Source organism: Crocodylus porosus, unplaced genomic scaffold (assembly GCF_001723895.1).
Source record: "Crocodylus porosus isolate Cpor-Errol unplaced genomic scaffold, CroPor_comp1, whole genome shotgun sequence".
NCBI classification, from domain to species: Eukaryota; Metazoa; Chordata; order Crocodylia; family Crocodylidae; genus Crocodylus; species Crocodylus porosus.
The window spans coordinates 13,762,732-13,779,314 of NW_017728928.1; the positions used below are offsets into that span (position 1 = coordinate 13,762,732).

Below are 16,583 nucleotides of genomic sequence, written 5' to 3' on the forward strand. Positions count from 1 at the left end.
GAATGCCAGGCTATGAATACTACTTCTACCACAGCTCAGCAAGTATCCAAACCGCACAGCTTAATGCTAGCAGTTAAAAACTCCAACTTCATCAGCCATTCACTCTCCCAAAGACAGCATGCTAGGGATAGGGATTTTGTTCAAGTTTTGCTGCTACTGGGCTCCAGCCAGTTTTATGGCTAAATGAGAGTAATTGCAGCTCTCTTGCACAAGAAGAGCTCGTAAAACGGATACGGAATTGAGAGCTTGTTTTTTCAAATCAATCCTCTGGGGGGTGGTGTGGAAGAGGAGCAAAACCGAGAACAGATCAAGGCTTAAGCGTAAGTCAGTAACAGTCCAGCCGGCTGCCACAAATCCATTCACCCTTCAGACCCTCTTCTTTCATTCCTGGAGGTTTTGTAGATGCTCCAGGCTGACTGCTGAAAAGTGCTGTGTGTGAACCCACCATCCCACAAACTTTGGTTTCATTCACAGCCCACGCACAAAAGATACAAAATACACTAACAAGTCCCAGACAGTGTCCCTGTGCTCTCCATAAAAACTAACTCAATTTAATGCAGAAAGTGTGTGCGTCTACATGCGCAGAGTTTGATTCTTTCCTGATCATTCTGTCCACTGCATGTCTTATTTATCATAATTCTTCTCATTAAAAGTAAGTATTTCTTTTAAAACCATCTTGAGCCTTAAATTTGCATAAGGAAAAAACCCCACCATTGAATGGTAGAAGGACGATGCACTCTGGAGGTTATATCCTTGTAAATGCGTCTTTATTCATTAACGAGCCAGAAAATGTGAGCATCTTAAATGCAAAGGAGCCTATGGTAGAAGAAATATGGCATCTTGGTTTCAGCTCAAGCTCCAAACTGGATGATGGGAGTCCTCTCACCAGGTCCTAAGATAAAGCTGAGCCCTAGTGTGCAACAAGAGATGGGCACAGGAGAAGGCAAGTTGCCTACAACATACTTTGCTCCTTCCTCTGCCACCAATACCAGTTGCAAGCTCACAACAAGCCCTAGATAAGGTTCTATTCATGGCCCCAGCAACAAAATTTGTGCTGTTCATTTCCAAAACTGATAGCCTCCAACAGTCCTGTGTCTGGGATAGAAAATACTGGAGATCTCACACTTTTTCCATATGCTACTAGTAAAAAAGAGCTCCCCCCTAGTTACTGGCATAACTAAGCCTGCTAACACAGATGTACCCCATGCTTTTTTTTTTTCCTCCAGGTGTTTAGAGGGGGAATAAAGATCAGGGACAAAAGAGGGTAATGCAAAATAATTGATTTTATTTAAAATAAAAAGCAAACACAATCAATCATCCAAATAAAACAATTAAGAGCATTCCAGCGCTGCTGGATGAAGGGATAAGAGCAGCTAATGCAGGGCTGGGGTGGCAGTGACTGGCCAATGGAGCAGTGGACTCCATTTCCCTCCCCACCCTCGAGGAAAACAGGGAGCTCTCACCTGGAGTCTAACCTCTTTCCTCACAATGGTGGAGGATACAGGGAGGAAAAAGGACTTACATGGAGCATGACAGATGCTGATGTCTCTAGTAAGCAGCTGAGGAGACTTGAAGTAATTCAGAACACAAATTGGCATTAATCTACTGAAGGGCAAAAGGAGAGGAAGGGAAGCCAGCACTTCCTTCCAGAGAGCCACTAGCTCCCACTGTGCCTTGTGTACAGAACAGAGACCAAGAAACATGCACCTGTTATCAAGCCCCTCTCTGCAGATCCTGTTTGTTAAGATGGTTACCCACTGGTCTCTGTAGCTTGCAGCAGGGGTAGAGGAGACTTGGAATATGATCTGTTCTGACTGTCACACTGGGATAGGAAAGCACTGCCTGATCTGAGAAATTTCTCCTCTCTGGTCACAGTACGTAAAACAGTAAAACCAGGATTATAATAATCCAGCAGTTTCAAGTGACCTCCTATATGGAACAGGAGTTAAGCAGTTTCTGGAAAGCAGTTTCTATCTTAAAATAAGCTGGGATCCTTCAACAGTCCTGTCATTTTCAACAACTTTTGCATAAGAATCTTTGGGTCTTACAGACATTAGCTACACGTAGCCTCACAACACCCCTGTGAGGTAGGTCTTCTCTCCTTTTTATAGGTAGAACCCAGAGGTGGACGGTTGGCCAGGGTAACACGTCAACGGAAGAGCATAATGTAGATCCCAGGAGTCCTGACTCCCAGACTCTACTACAGGCTGCCTGAGCAGAGACACTGAGCTTCAGATGAGAAAATACATGGATCATGGAAGCTGGTTTATAGTTGCTGATTTCACCTGCCCTGTAGCTAGCGTCAAATGTCACAGCATGGGCCACTCAACAGGAGGCCCCACATCCATGTTGATCCCTTTTATTTTCACTTCATTCAACAGTCTGTAGACAAAGGGGTAAGCACTCTGCCCTCTGGATCTTCAGATTATGCTACTGCTGGAACAGGTGGAGCTTCCTTGGCACTGGGAGGCAGGTTGGCTTCTCCACCTCTTAGCATTATCATAATGGCAGAGTTGTACCCACGTTGTCAGAGGGAACAGCTAGCTGCAGCTTCTGCCAGCTCCTCATGCACTAACCACTAGCCCGGCATGGCGGACAGGCAGAGCTGCCCAAGGCACAGCACAGAGACCTTGCTGACCCAGGCTGCCCTCACCATTAGCACCAAACTTGCCCACACTGAATGCCATACTGTTTCTCAGGAGGCAGCAGCTGAAGCTTGCTCCATCTGATGAAGCTTAGATGCAGCAGGTAGACTCTAGGCATCAATCTGCTCAGCACAATACTGGCATCTGGGCTAGGGGTGCTGGAAGTCTTGACACCTTATAGAATCAGCTGGTCTCAGGGGAGGGACCTTCTTCACATGACTGCTCAACATGTTGTGTTGTCACCAGCACGACCCTTGGATTTTGCTCAGCAATGTGTCAATGAGCCACCACTGTGCTCCTCTGACAAGTGACAGACACATAGGTGGTTTGGAAACAAGGGTCTGTACTAATGACAAAGACAAGCTGGCTTCACTCTTGCAATATGCTGCAACCTGGTCTCCCAAGGAAGGAAGGGGAAATCACAGGGTAATGGACATTAAAAACCAACATGCAGGCTTCCACTTAATCCAACCCAGACAGAAATCACAGTTAAGGATGACAATCTGCCTCTAGCTGGTAGCTGGACATTGCTGTGTGACTCTAACAGTCCATTTCCTCTTCAAGCTCCCCCTTCCAAACAGCAGGATGGAAACAAAGCTTGTTTGTCATCTGCTAGGGCTCAGGAAGGAGCAAACATAAACAGCCAGGGCTTGGGTATGTTATTCTTGATAGATGAGTATTTCTCCCTGGCACAGCAAATCTCCACCCTGGCAAGGATCAGGCTATGGGAAAGCTTTTAGTGCACAGGCCCTTGGTAAACAGCAATCCCAACAGATCCCCCGGGGAGGAGAGCTGCCCCCAACATAATACAATGGCAACTGGGGCAAACCCAAGCATCCCATTGTACTTGTAGAAGTTTAAGACAAAATAGTTCTTCCCCTCACCTGTTGCTTCTAGAGATGGTAAACGTTACTATAGGCAGCTTCCAACCTTAAAGAGCTGTTTAGATAGGGGAACAGCACTGATTTTATTCATCCCCCAGTTCTGTAACTGCTTGTCACTTAAAGCCCAACACACAGTCACCATCAAAAAGTCAGCATGCGTCAGTAACAAACACCATCATCAATATCCCCCTGGACCTAAGGGGGTTTGGTAACTGTTAACAGATCATGGCCTTTCCATGGCTTTTACCTGCAACAAACCACTTGACTCACTCAAGCCCCAGTGTCATGACAAGGTGCTAGTGCATCTTGTTATATTCGCTATGGGAGGTACTAAGCATAAGTGAATTGCTGCTGGTTAAAGATGTCACATCTTAGAGACCTTTCAGGCTGGTTTAGGTGCTGCGTACACAGAGAAAGGTGCTTCTCAGGGGCAGTCATTGCCACAGTTGAAGTCCTCCCCTATGCTTAGGGTCTGTAGAGCTGTTGACCTTTCCAGTGCTCTGGTACAAGATCCGCTGGATATCTACGTAGGACAGAAGTGCTGCATCCCTCTCAAGTGTACGCAGGACAACATGTAAACATATGACAGTGTCAGATCAAGGCAGGTGCCTGGGTTCACCTGCTGGTTTTAAAAAGAAACAGTTCTTTAAAAGCTCATCTCTTCCACTTCCTTGCAGACCCTGTGAGCCGTCAGACACGTGGCACGTCCTTACCAAAAGCTGGGTTTATCCTCTGATCGTTTAGTGCACTGATATGGGGGGCACAGAAGTAGACTAAGCATTGCACAGTAGAGTTGGGGAATGTCCTCCCCCACAAGTTAGCAAGGGGTGAACCTCAGATAGCATGGAACAGAAGAGAAAAGTGTGGTTCAGAGAGGAGCAGTGAGAACTTAAAAACAGTTCAGGAGACAGGAGCTGAAATGGGTGAAACAGATCTGGCTGACTGCCAGTGGAGCTCCGAGCAGCAGCTGCCTCTAGACGGGTCTTGTTATCTCTCAAGGGTAAGTGCGGCTTCCACAAGATTCCCTAATCCTGTCAAGAGAAGTACAACTGCCTGTCAGGACTAAGGCACTTCCTGGAGCATCAGGATGCAAGGCTGCAGCATGCTGGTTAGTTTCTTCAAGGAACTGCAACATGCCTGGCAAAAAATCTTAGATACAATTCTGCTTATACCACCTGTTCTCCTCAACACAACCACAAATAACAGCTCTGCCAGCAACCTCTAGGAGACAGTAGAAAGAACAAGCAGAACACTGGCCACGAGGTAGGAAAGCAGTGGGAGGAGCACCTAGGGAAGAGGTGGTTTTGGATGAGGTACTCCTACTATAAGTGCAAGAGATTACATAAAGTGCCTGGATCCTTCAGGAAGAAGGATTTCTGTGATACAACTTGTGTTTCTAAGAAAGTTAAGAAACCAGGATCTGTGCTGAGGTTCTCTGAGCTGCTCCTTCCCACTCTGAGGTCACAAGTGGCCTGGAATTGTGGATGTCATCATGAATAGGATAGCCTAACCTCAGGTGGGAAATTAGTAGCCAGTGACTCCAAAATATTTAAGGCTGGCTTACTTCATTTAAGGCTAGCATTTTTACTTCAAATGCACATGGCTTATGAGCAACTCCCAGGAGAATGCTCCATTACTGGAAGCTAGACAGTAGTATGTAAACTGAACAAATTTGGTGCAGAGCACTGCCTGGAAATTTGATGCATCGGGCATATTAGAGCCAGGTAAGCCTTGTGCCTCTTTCAGCTGCCTATGCTTTCATTCAGTAGAGTATTGAAACTATGACATATCAGAAGCACCCTGAGATCTGTGACAACTTAGGAGATACACAAATGAATGGGGGGAGCCTGCAGCACAGAGCATGAGTGTGCTTAACTTAGTAATTTTTGTCCAAGAAATTCAGTAGTTTCTAAATCAAGCACTTTGGAGGGTCTACTACCAAGCCACTCTGCAATGTTCACATATTGCCAAGTATGGGAGAAACACCTTCCTTCCCAGTAAGTTTTCACCAAATGAGTTATACTCCCATGTAATTAATGTGTTTCTTCCCACCCCACCCTTCCCGCCAGCTAGGAGCTTAGCCTTGGGCAGCACTATTTTTGGAAAACTCATTAGCAAGCCTTCGGAATGACAGTTATAATTAGCCATTTTAAAGGGTAATCTGGGGGGGGATTGAAGTTATCCAGGCAACAGTGGAAAACGAGAAGCTACCTGCACAGTTGTTGGAAGCCTTTCAGGTTGGACAGGTGTTCGAGGCTGGGTCCTTCTGGTCTTTGGCCTGTTTACCACACACTTGCGCTCCTCACTGAGCACGTGACCAAATTGTTCCCTTCCTCCCACAACCTGCCATGCTATTTCCACAGCCACCCCTGCCAAACACAGCATTTCTACTAAAATAAATTGTTGGGAAGAAGTTATAAAATTGTTTATTAAATAAGGTAAAATTTTTCCTTGGCACTTTTTTCTTTTTTAAAAAAGAGCAACCTGGCTGCCAGCTTGGGGAAGACCAAGAGTTATTAGATTTGGATAAGGAAGGGGAGAAGGGACAGCACCTGTGACAAGCTGTTTCACATTCTAGGCAGTCTCCTTCTCCTCTATTCCTCTCTCCTCCATCGGGATGGGTCAGCCTGACCTAACCCTGCCAGATTCACCTTACAGTGTCTTTTGTTTGGAAAAAAGAAACAGCTGCCAACGCCTGGTCACCTGGAGGAGCTGCGTTCTTTGCTCACACAATCATCTTGAGAGGTCGTGTCACCATTACCCATCATGCTGCAGGTTCTTCTCTTTTTCCTCCGATGCATCATCCCCTCTGTCTCAGACCCAGAATCACACTAAGCATGGAGAAAAACCAAACAGAAGGGTAAGCCAAAAGCACAGAAATCCACCATTTCTTTGGTTATTAAAACAGCAGAACTTACGTAGACCCCAGCTGTGATGGTACAGTTGCCATGAGGCTCGAGTGGAAAACAGATGCTATTTTAGCATAATTAGACAAGAGATCAAAAGTTAGGAGCTATGACCCCTTGGCTGATTCCCAAAGCTAACTGTTGACCCGCGGTCAAACACTTAGACTAAGATTTTTAGATGCCCAGCTGGTCACATAATGGCTACACATTCCCAGAGAACAAGTGTCCAGCACTTCCTGAAGAGTCATTTTAAAAGTGTTTTATGTTGCGCGCTTACAAGTTAGTCCATTTTAAAAATCTTGGATTTACTTTCTGCCATGGCAGGAGGACAGGCAGAGAAGAGAGATCAGAGTAAACAGCTTCACTTTGGAACCAGGAGTGGGCACACTTCACGCAAGGTTGAAACTGAGGGCGTTTTTCATAGTTCAGGACTGAACTTTGGAGCCTAAAGTTTCACTCACATTAATGATACCACCTTACAAAGAATGGTAAAATTCCGGGATTTTATGCACGCAACTTCTACAACTCCAATTCATGGCCAATAAGCTGCCGAGAAGTATAATATAGTCACAGAATAAGAATTATGTGCTGTGCCAAATCCTTACCTCTGAATCAGAGTCCGAGGAGCTGGAGCTAGAGGAACTGGAAGAGTCACTAGAGCTATCAGAAGCAATACCTGTAGATTCTTGTAGGTCAACTGAATCAGCTAACACTGCCAGCTCAGGATGCTCTTGCTTTAGAATCCTAAGCAAAGCCAAACATCATGATTAGCATTTCAGTATCACCTCTGAATGAAAATCAATGTCTGTGCTTTTATCAGTGCAGACTGGTTGCAAGTTACAACTGAAGTAGAAACAGGGGGACAGAATCATCTGGTATTGTGGAACCTTCCTGAGACAGGACCCAAGCTATAGCTATGGGGTTATTTAGACAGGCTCTAGAAATATTTTCTGAGACTATTACTGACATTAAAGAGCTGTAAATGCTTAAGTCTTCTTTAAGAGAACAAATTATTCATTAAAGTAAATTGTGTTTCTCTTCAGAAGCTATTGTGCTTCTGGATACCATGACAACTGAGAAGCAGGTCCTTAAAACCAGATACTAGATACGGGCACTGGATAGCTTTAGGAATCAGTCATTGCATAATTAGCCTGGCACTTCTGGAAAGGGTATCTGAATGGATTCAGATTAACAGCAACCTAGATACTGCCACCTGATGACTATTTAGCAATCTAAGTGAAATAAGTTGGTTGTCAGCACTTCCCATTACAGCAGCGTCTATAGCTACAGTCATTATTGTGTCCTTGTTGGCAGCCTCTGCAAAGAGATCAAGGGCATAACAGGGACAAAGAACAAGGCACATTCGTTGTTGTGCCTACAGATAAGGTTAGTAGGAACACCCTCTCCACGTGGGAGGACTGCCAACACCTCTCACCAGTAGTGACTGCCCTCTGAATACTTGGAGGATGAGTTAGATAAAAATGCAGAGGCAGTGAGCTCTCTTCAAGCAAGCCATTTCAATACGGTTCATAAAATTCTCAGACTGCACTCCTGGAGTTCATGCACTGCTTGACCTCAAGTCAGCCATACGAGATCATAGGAACCACAGAAAAGTAGGGCTTAAAGGGACCTCCCAAGATCATCTAATTTAGATCTGGAACCATATGCTGTAAACTTTTCCAGGAAGCAAGACTTAGCCACCAACTTAACTTAGTGCCCTTTGTAATAAGACGCTACTGTAAAAGCAGGACAGTTTAGAAAACATGGGTTTCAAAATCACAGCATATTTTCCTCATCTTAAGGTGGGCATGTTTTTTTCCAGTCAACCCAACTCCAGTCATCCCTTTCACAGGGAGGAAGGTGGATATAAGATATAAGAACAGAAAATTCCTGCAGCCCTTACCTGTACCATTTCCTTGACAGTTTGGGCCTCCCCCTTACTGTCTTGTGCCATACCACAGGGAAATTGGTACAGCTGGCAAAGTTCTGTGTGATGGCAATGGTTGTGTCGAGATTGAGAACCACATGCCACCAGCCACCTACAAATGCAAATCAAGAGATCATTTTCAGCTACACAATTTGAAAAAGCAGTTAAAAAGACGCATAAAGTATTTAGATGTTCCAACCTCTCCTCACTCTCACTACTGTAGCATCAGATATTTTTATATTTCAGGACGTGTAACAGTACTATTTCCCCCATTTCATGCAGGGCAACAGAGGCATAAAGAAGCAAGAAATTTATGCAAGGCTACAGGAAGACTGTGTCAGGGAAGGGAACTCAGCCAAGCTCTGGGCCTGGACAAATGGATGCAGATTGTGGCACAATTTCAATCAGCTGCATATAAACCGCACTAGGATCAGGAACAGACATACATGCAGCTATCCCAGGGTACTCACACGCAGTACTGACCTACAACTACCTTCAGCAAATGATTTCCCCAGGAATGATGCAGACAGACAGCACCTACCCCTGTTGTTTGTAGAGTTGTAAACAAGTCTGAGCTAGTTCTCTGACATCAGCTATCTGCATCCCCTAATCAATGTAAACATGGTTTTCCATCTGTGCCCCATCTCCCAAGTCTCAAACTAATGTCCTTAACTTCCTTCTTTCCCAAATACAGAACCAACAGACCCCCTTTTAAGAAGTCATATGTTCCCATAAAGAATATTTTTCAAGTCTCTGCCCCAAGCTCTTGACCCACCAAGCGTTAAGTTTCCTAAACCTAACAGACCAAGCAGTCTTCTGTACACTCCTGGGCCTTTTTGCTAGATCTTATTCCAGAATGTCTACCTACCCTTACCCTGCCCATACATAAACTACTGTAACAGAAGATTGCACCTCTCTTTACCTCAGTCCAAAAGTCTGTGACAGACCTTTCCAGTTCGCAAAGACTCCCAATGAAGATGTAATTTGACAGTGACATTTTTGAACCTATGGCTGCTAGCAGCTCACTTAACAGGAAGCGCCACTATGACCCAGATGCCACTACCAGATTGTAGGTCAGTTTTCACCCTTGTTTAGCAAGTTTTTACAATCATATTTTAAACACTGTTATGTTGTTATGATCTAGCTGAAAACCCATTAAAAATACCACACACATACAGAACAGAATTAGGCTTTATAATTAAAACAAAAAACCCCCCCAAACAAACTAATGGCTACAGAGCCTTCCTAATCAAAGATACACTGCAGAGTACCACAACAATCACAAGATACTTTTCAAGCATGAAGCTACGCCAGATCTTTGCCAGAGAAACAAACAAGTATAAAAGAAGGAGACAGACAACTTGCTGTGTGATGCTGGGCAAGTCATGGCTAAATCTGACACTACAATTCAGCCAAAAACTCTCCTGCTCTGTTAACCGTGTTCCCCTGCTAAATCACAGGGCTGTATGCTCACATCCCATACCACAAAATGGAAGTGCCCTTTTTTTAATTTCTACTCCTAATTTTGCTTTTAACAGTTAAAGTCACGGAAACAAGAAAGCAGCTGGTATCTGTCAGTACTTTTTCATTGTTCTTTCCTCACAGCTGTGACAGCTGAAGTCTTTTAATCTGTTACGCTGTTTGTAAACTCAAGAATACATTTTAATAATGGGCCTCAAAGGCCTCAATTTTTCTATGCCTTTGATTCCTTCCTAACTGTATAATTTAGTTCAGGATCATATTCCCGAGCAAAGAGCACGCCCTCTTGTGTCCTGCTTGTTCAAAACATGGTGCACATGACCTACTACAGGGTATTTGTGATTTTGAAATAATTTTTTTTGCTCTTTGAATATTCAAAGACAGCCCAGGGCGTGCAGTTCTTTCAAGTGTCCCAGAATAGGCACCCATCTGTTCTAGAGAATGTGGGCCATGAAAACATCCCACTGTCAGGCAGGAGACATCTGAAAACACACCCTCCTACCAACCTCAAATTTCATTATAGAATCACCCATACCTGGCACGAAGACAGTCTCGCCAGATTTCTGTAAGATTTCCAGGGGCTTGAATTCAGGGGGCCAGGTGGGGAGCTGTGTCCTAGGATAAATGATGTTGAACCAAGTGATCGCCTCATCCTGCTGGTTCCCTCCTTCCTCTCGTGTCACTTTGATCAGCTCTCTGGGTGTGCTGGTAGGAAAGAGACACCAGCGCTTGTGTCCCTGGACCAAGGCATTCCAGGCACTAGTTCCCAAGGGGTCAATATGAATTCCTGTTCCTGATCTAGGAGGACCCATCACAAACCACCTACACAGGGGAGGGGAAAGAGAGAGGTTAGTCGCATCCCAGAGATTCCTGCATCTACTTTCCTTGTATTTCTAAGACCTTGAAATTAACATGGCTTTTTCTGTGTAATGTTTCTTCGTTTTGGAACCCAAAGAGAGCAATACAACAGTGACTGCAGGAGATCATTAGGTCTGTGCTACAGCAAAAGACATATTATATTGTTTTGCCTTCAGATCAAAAGGAATCGTGGTAACTGCCTTTATAATCTCTTGATGGGAAAAAATTGAAAGAGACAACTATAAAACATAGATGATTCCTCATTAGGACCCAGCTATTTGAAAGCCTGAACTCCTTGGTCTTTAAGGATGTTCATTATTAGGCCTATACAGCAGCGTTGCTCGTCACAGCAGGAGATTGAGTCACTGAACCAGGAAGTCCCTTCCAGTCCCAGCTGTTCTAAGTTCTCTTTGCTACACAAACAGCATTTCTAGATCATGAGATCCTATGCTGCAGCTTTTGTTCCAATAGGAAAGAATATTTGAGGATCCTCAGTAAAGAGGCAGAATGATGTTATATAGCTCCCATCTGCCCTGCTCTCTCCTCATGCCTTTTATATACCGTATCATTTAGCTAGCTGCAGTCTATTTTCCAGTAGTCTCTGCCAAAATTTGGTAAGTATATTCTCATTCCTATGAGCAAGACGTATTTCTCTCTGGACAGAGAGCTGCATCTGTTTTACAGACTTAAGGGTAACTGCATCCTTACTAGTCTCAAGTTACTCTGGGGCAGAATGATAATATAGGTTGTCACATTAGCTTCTGATAACTTTGGCTGGGTTAATTGCTACTAGATGCCCTCCAGGAAAAAAAAGCCAGTGTTTCGACTTCCACCTGCCTTCTGGACAAAGGAGGGGTTAAGGGGTGAAGCACAGGAAGGAGAAAATAGAAAGTCCCCTTCCAGCAACACCATCAATTCCCTTCAATATGAGGAGCACCCAGGAGTTCAAAGAATGGAGGAAGTCAGCACAGTTGGTAAGTGTAGATTGCCAGTGTTGGACATGCCAGCCAAGACTTGAGTACCAAGCTGCATTCATTCTACCCTGTAAACCAGCTGCAAGAAAAAAAGAGCAGTAGGGTCATAGTTCTCTTGATACCAAAGTCAATGCTGAATTCAGGCCCTTATATAGAATAACTTGAGCTCTGCAAGGCCACGAGTCAGTAGCTGAGTGAGAGTTCTCTGCAAAAACAGATACATGAAGCATCTTCAAGAAGCAGTTCTTAAGACATGCAATGCAACTGTCAATGCCATTTTTCTGTCTATACCTGGATTTTTCACAGGCTGACACATTAGCAGCTTCACCCTGCCAATGTGCATTCACCTATCCCTGCCTCAAGGTTTACAACTAAACAAATATGAACAGGTTGGTTACAATTATTCATAGCTTGGGCGGTGCTACCCATAGTTCTGAACTGCCATTCTTTTATGGTGGATTATAAAATATTTCACCAGGCTGGGCAAAGTTACTGTATTTATACTTCACCACGCAGTGTTCACAACTGAAATTAACACATTTTATATTTGCTTCAAAGAGGTTAAAAGCCAGGTTTAAAAAAACTGAAACTCTCCTTAAAAGCCTCTGTAAAACTTTATACAGAATGTCAATGCTTAACTTTGGTGCCTGCATCCCTATTTCAACAGGAAGCTGCGCCGTCACGATGGTACGTTTAGTTATCCTACTCAAAACTTTACTAAATATTTTTAATCTATTTTTCTAAATGGATGTAGCATTTAAAGATTAACCACACTGGAGCACTACTGAGGAAAAGTACTTTTCAGAGCTTTATAAAGTTGTGGGAAAGCTCCAGCTTCCAATATCCCAAAGAAGGAGATTAGCATATGGAAAACCAGTTGGGGTGGCTGGGATGTTACTGGCTCAGGTTAATTATAATGAAGTTATTTAGTTTACCTAAAGCCCTGGTTAAGTTTGCATAATACACAGTTATCGTAACCAATCCTTATCAGTTACTACGTAACATGTAGTACCATGTACAATTGTGGTACTAGGAGCAGTGCCCTTCCTCAGAAGTTGTATCTGATGACAAGAGTAATCTCAGCATTTGCTAATGTCTACAAAACTGGCGTCTGAACAGGTCCGTTTCCAGCATCTGAAAGAAACAGTGCAGTAAGACTCCAAATAGGCCATACATGAAACCTACCGTCCTGGTACCTTCCTGCTCCATTTACTTAGTTATTTATTATCACTTACTCTGTTATACCTCAGGAGAAAAATCAAGTTCTCACATGATCAAGGCTTTAGTTTCAAATCAGTGGAAGACTCGACAACTCAGCAAATGCCATGCGACTCTCCTCACAGTGGCTCTGGATGAGGCTGTATTGCTCATGATGTGAAACAGGTGACAGCAGCATAGGAGAGACTTTTTTGTTAACTAGACAGGCAGGCACATCTCTTCAGTGGTAGGGCATCCTGGCAAGCAGTGTGGCTATAAGAGGACAATTACCTGGGAGTACCCAATTACCATTAACATTTGAGTTCGTTCTGATCATGTGCTAACATGAAAAAAAATGGTAGTGTTGGAGTGATGTTGTAGCTCTGATGGTCCAAGAAACACGCAACAGCCAAGCATCTTCAATTGGATCAACCGCATGGTTGGGACAGACTTAGATAACCTTTTTAATACAATTTGCTGCAAGCTTAGTCCTAACAAAGAAGAGGGGACTCAGTCTTTTTGGGTTCCCCATTTCACACAAGCACTTCTCTCATCTGGGCTAGACTTTTTACTTTAAATGAATTGCTGAGCGACTCAAGTGAGTTAACATGTCTTTGCTAGAGGTCACTAACATGAGGTGTCCAGCCCAGCCTTCAAAAATGCAGTAACGACCTTATTTTTACTTATTAAAGAAAAAAGAAAGAAAGAATATAGCTAGCCAATTGAGCTAAGAATGTAATAATGCCTTAAGACATAAGCCCTTAGGAGGTAGCCTGCATGAGGGGTCTGACTCGATTGTAACTGCTTTTAATAATCTACACAATAGTAAGACACAGCTTGCACACGCATGCAAACTTTCCTCAAAGGCGTAATGAATACGACCTCAGTGACAACACACAACCTTGGAGTCACCTTACGGACATTACCAATATTCATCACTAGTGCAAAAAATGGAAAAGCAGACATTGTGTGCTTTTTAAAAGGAGAATATGAAGCAGCAAGCAGTGTCTTATCTAACACTGCAAAACAAAAGCCTGGATCCAAGGTGGCAACTGAACTTGGGAATTTTTTAACAACAGTTTTGCCTTTCTTCCTCTCAAGGTCAGGGCTGCAGGTCAATCTTAAAATATCAGAAGACGTGTAAAGTTGCACAGAAATTAAAACATCTGGAGCCACCCACAGGTCGGATGTCTCAGCCTACCTCACTGCGGTATCGTACCTGTAAGGCGGCCTGCGTTTCTCTCCTGCGTACTTGAACAGGTCGTCAGTGAAGAATTTGGGCACATTGTAGTCCTCCAGCAGTTTCCTGCGCTTGGGGTGCTCACCGTAACTGCTGTCGAAGATGTAGAGGGGGCTGTCGTCACGCGTGGTCTCCATGTACTCGATGTAATACTTCATCTTCATCTTCACAGAGTAGCCGTCGTTGTCCTCTCCGCACTTGAACTTCTGGTTGCGGTACTTGCGCTTCAGGCGCTCCAGCGTCCACTTCTCCTGGGCGGACCAGCCCGCCTGCGCGTTCAGCAGCACCACGGGCTTGTAGGGCTTCTCGTAGCGCTCCACGAACTCCTCCGCCGACAGCTGGAGCGCGTCCGCCCGCTCCACATTGTCCTGCGCGAGTGGGAAGCGGGGTTTAAAAACGAGCGTTACCAGGGGCCCGCGTCTCCAGGGGCCGGGACCAGCCTCGCGGGGGGTTATGTTTCCACCTACGCTCAAAGCTCCCCCAGGGAAACGCCAGACCACAAAAAGGGTCCCGGAGACATTGTTTCTCGTGCGAAGCCCTCAGAAAGCCCGGGCGGGCCGGCGCTGCTCAGCCGCTCCCCGGCGCGCTGGGAGGGAAGCGGCGCGGCCGACACGGCTCCACCCCCGCTGCTCCCTGCTCAGCCCCGCGCCCCCCACGCCGCGCCCCCGCTAGTACCTTGCAGGCGGCCGGGCTGAGCGGGAAGGTCTCGCAGTAGTTGTGGCGCGTCCAGTCCAGGGAGTCCTTGAGTTCAGGCCGGGCGCTGCGCTTCGCCTCGCGGATCCGCTTCTTGCTCTTGTGGTTCATGCTCGGGCCCCGCCGCCGCCGCCGCCGCCGCCGCCGCTTCGAGAAATTTCACCCCCGCCGCGGACCCGGCCTCCACCCGCCCCGCGAACGCGCCGCCGCCACCCCATTGGTGCTCTCCGCTCCTTCCGTCACGTCCGCACCGCGAGGATTGGCCGCCGCGACGTGGCGGACTGGCCGCCATCTTGAGAAGGGCACTTGAGGGGAAGGGGCGGGGCTTGGGTGCCCTTCCTCCCGCACGTGCCTCTGGGAGGTGGAGCCCAGGGGACTTGTGGCACACGCGTGTGTCCTTCGTTTGTACCCAGGGGAACTGTTATAACCTCCTCTCCCATGCCTGATGAAGGGTGTTTGTGCCCAAAACCTTGCAATTAAAGAACATTTTTTTTTGTACAAAAATCTTGTTGGTCCTATAAAAGATTCTACAAGTCCCAGTTGCCTTTTCCTCTGGGCCGGGGTGGGCAAAATGTGACCCATGGGCCGACTGCGGCCTGCTAGGCCATTCTATCCAGCCTGCGGGGCCTCCCCAAAATTTAGGAAAAGAATATTAATCTGCTCTAGCCTGCCTGTCATGCGGCCCTTGATGGCCTGCCAAACCTCAGTAAGCGGCCCTCCGCCCGAAATAATTGCCCGCCCTTGCTTTAGACCAATACGGCTACAACTTGGATACCTGACCCACACCTCCTGGGATTCACCCATACTTGTAATCCCTCCTTTTATTTCCACCGGCTCCCCCACACAGCCTCAATTTGCCACATGCAGGTAATTAGGAAATTGCCCCCCAAAAAAGGTTTTTGCAAAAAAAAAAAAAAAAAAAAGGAAGGCAGCGTGATGTAGCAGGGGAAGGGCCCTGCCAGTAGGGCTGTGCGAAATTGCGCCGGCCATTTCATTTCTACACTTTTGACTCATTTCGAGGTCGAAACAGCACAATCGAAACAAAACAAAGGCTCTCAAAACAGCCTTGAAACAAAAAGGAGGCTAGTCAAAATGTTTCAAAAGTCAAAATATTTTGACCATAGCACTGGGGATGGGAAGTCAGTCCAGCTGGGCTGACTCCCCGTCCCCAGACGATCTAGTGAAACGTCGAAACAGGCTGTTTCGATGAGGCAAAATGGAACAGCTGTTTCAAATCAAAATGACATTTGATATGAAACGCCGTTCCGCTGACATCTTGAAACTTAAGGCGAAATGGAACAGTGCCATTTCACACAGCCCTACCTGCCAGGTCCTCTCATCCCAACAGGCCAGACATGAACCTGGCGGCTGCCCCTGATTCCACGTTGTCCTAACCCTGCAGAACAGGGAGTCACAATCATGCCCTGGGGTGCCTGGAGAGCCTTTCAAGGAGGATGTGGGGTGTCACACAATGTTAGGGTTACAAATAATCAGAGATTTCACATAGAAATCCATAGTTGGGTGAGTTCTTTGCAACAGAAAAACTGTTTTTTTCCATAGTCAAGAAATGAGAGAAGACCAGGGATCCTAGTTTTCTCAGATTTAAAAAAATCCCCAATTTTCAGCTTAAAAAAGTCACCCCAAATCCACATATTTCTGTGATTAAAATAAAACATCATTGTGTGTGTGTGTGTGTGTATAATTGGTGTTTCCTTTTACTATATTAATATATTTAATATATGAAACTTCTATTAATATATGTTAGTGGGGTTTCATTTTA

At 45.4% G+C, this 16,583-nt stretch overlaps 1 protein-coding gene across 1 annotated transcript; it reads right to left on the reverse strand.

The window, feature by feature from the left end:
• Positions 1–1,264: 1,264 nt before the first annotated feature.
• On the reverse strand, positions 1,265–14,985 carry JMJD6 (arginine demethylase and lysine hydroxylase). Its single transcript, XM_019542666.1, has 7 exons — positions 14,786–14,985; positions 14,090–14,478; positions 10,377–10,663; positions 8,339–8,474; positions 7,041–7,179; positions 6,233–6,360; positions 1,265–4,560 (listed from the first exon to the last, which is right to left on the reverse strand). The coding sequence occupies exons 1-7, from the start codon at positions 14,912–14,914 to the stop codon at positions 4,524–4,526; spliced, it is 1,245 nt and encodes a 414-aa protein (XP_019398211.1). The 5' UTR covers positions 14,915–14,985; the 3' UTR covers positions 1,265–4,523.
• Positions 14,986–16,583: the final 1,598 nt, after the last annotated feature.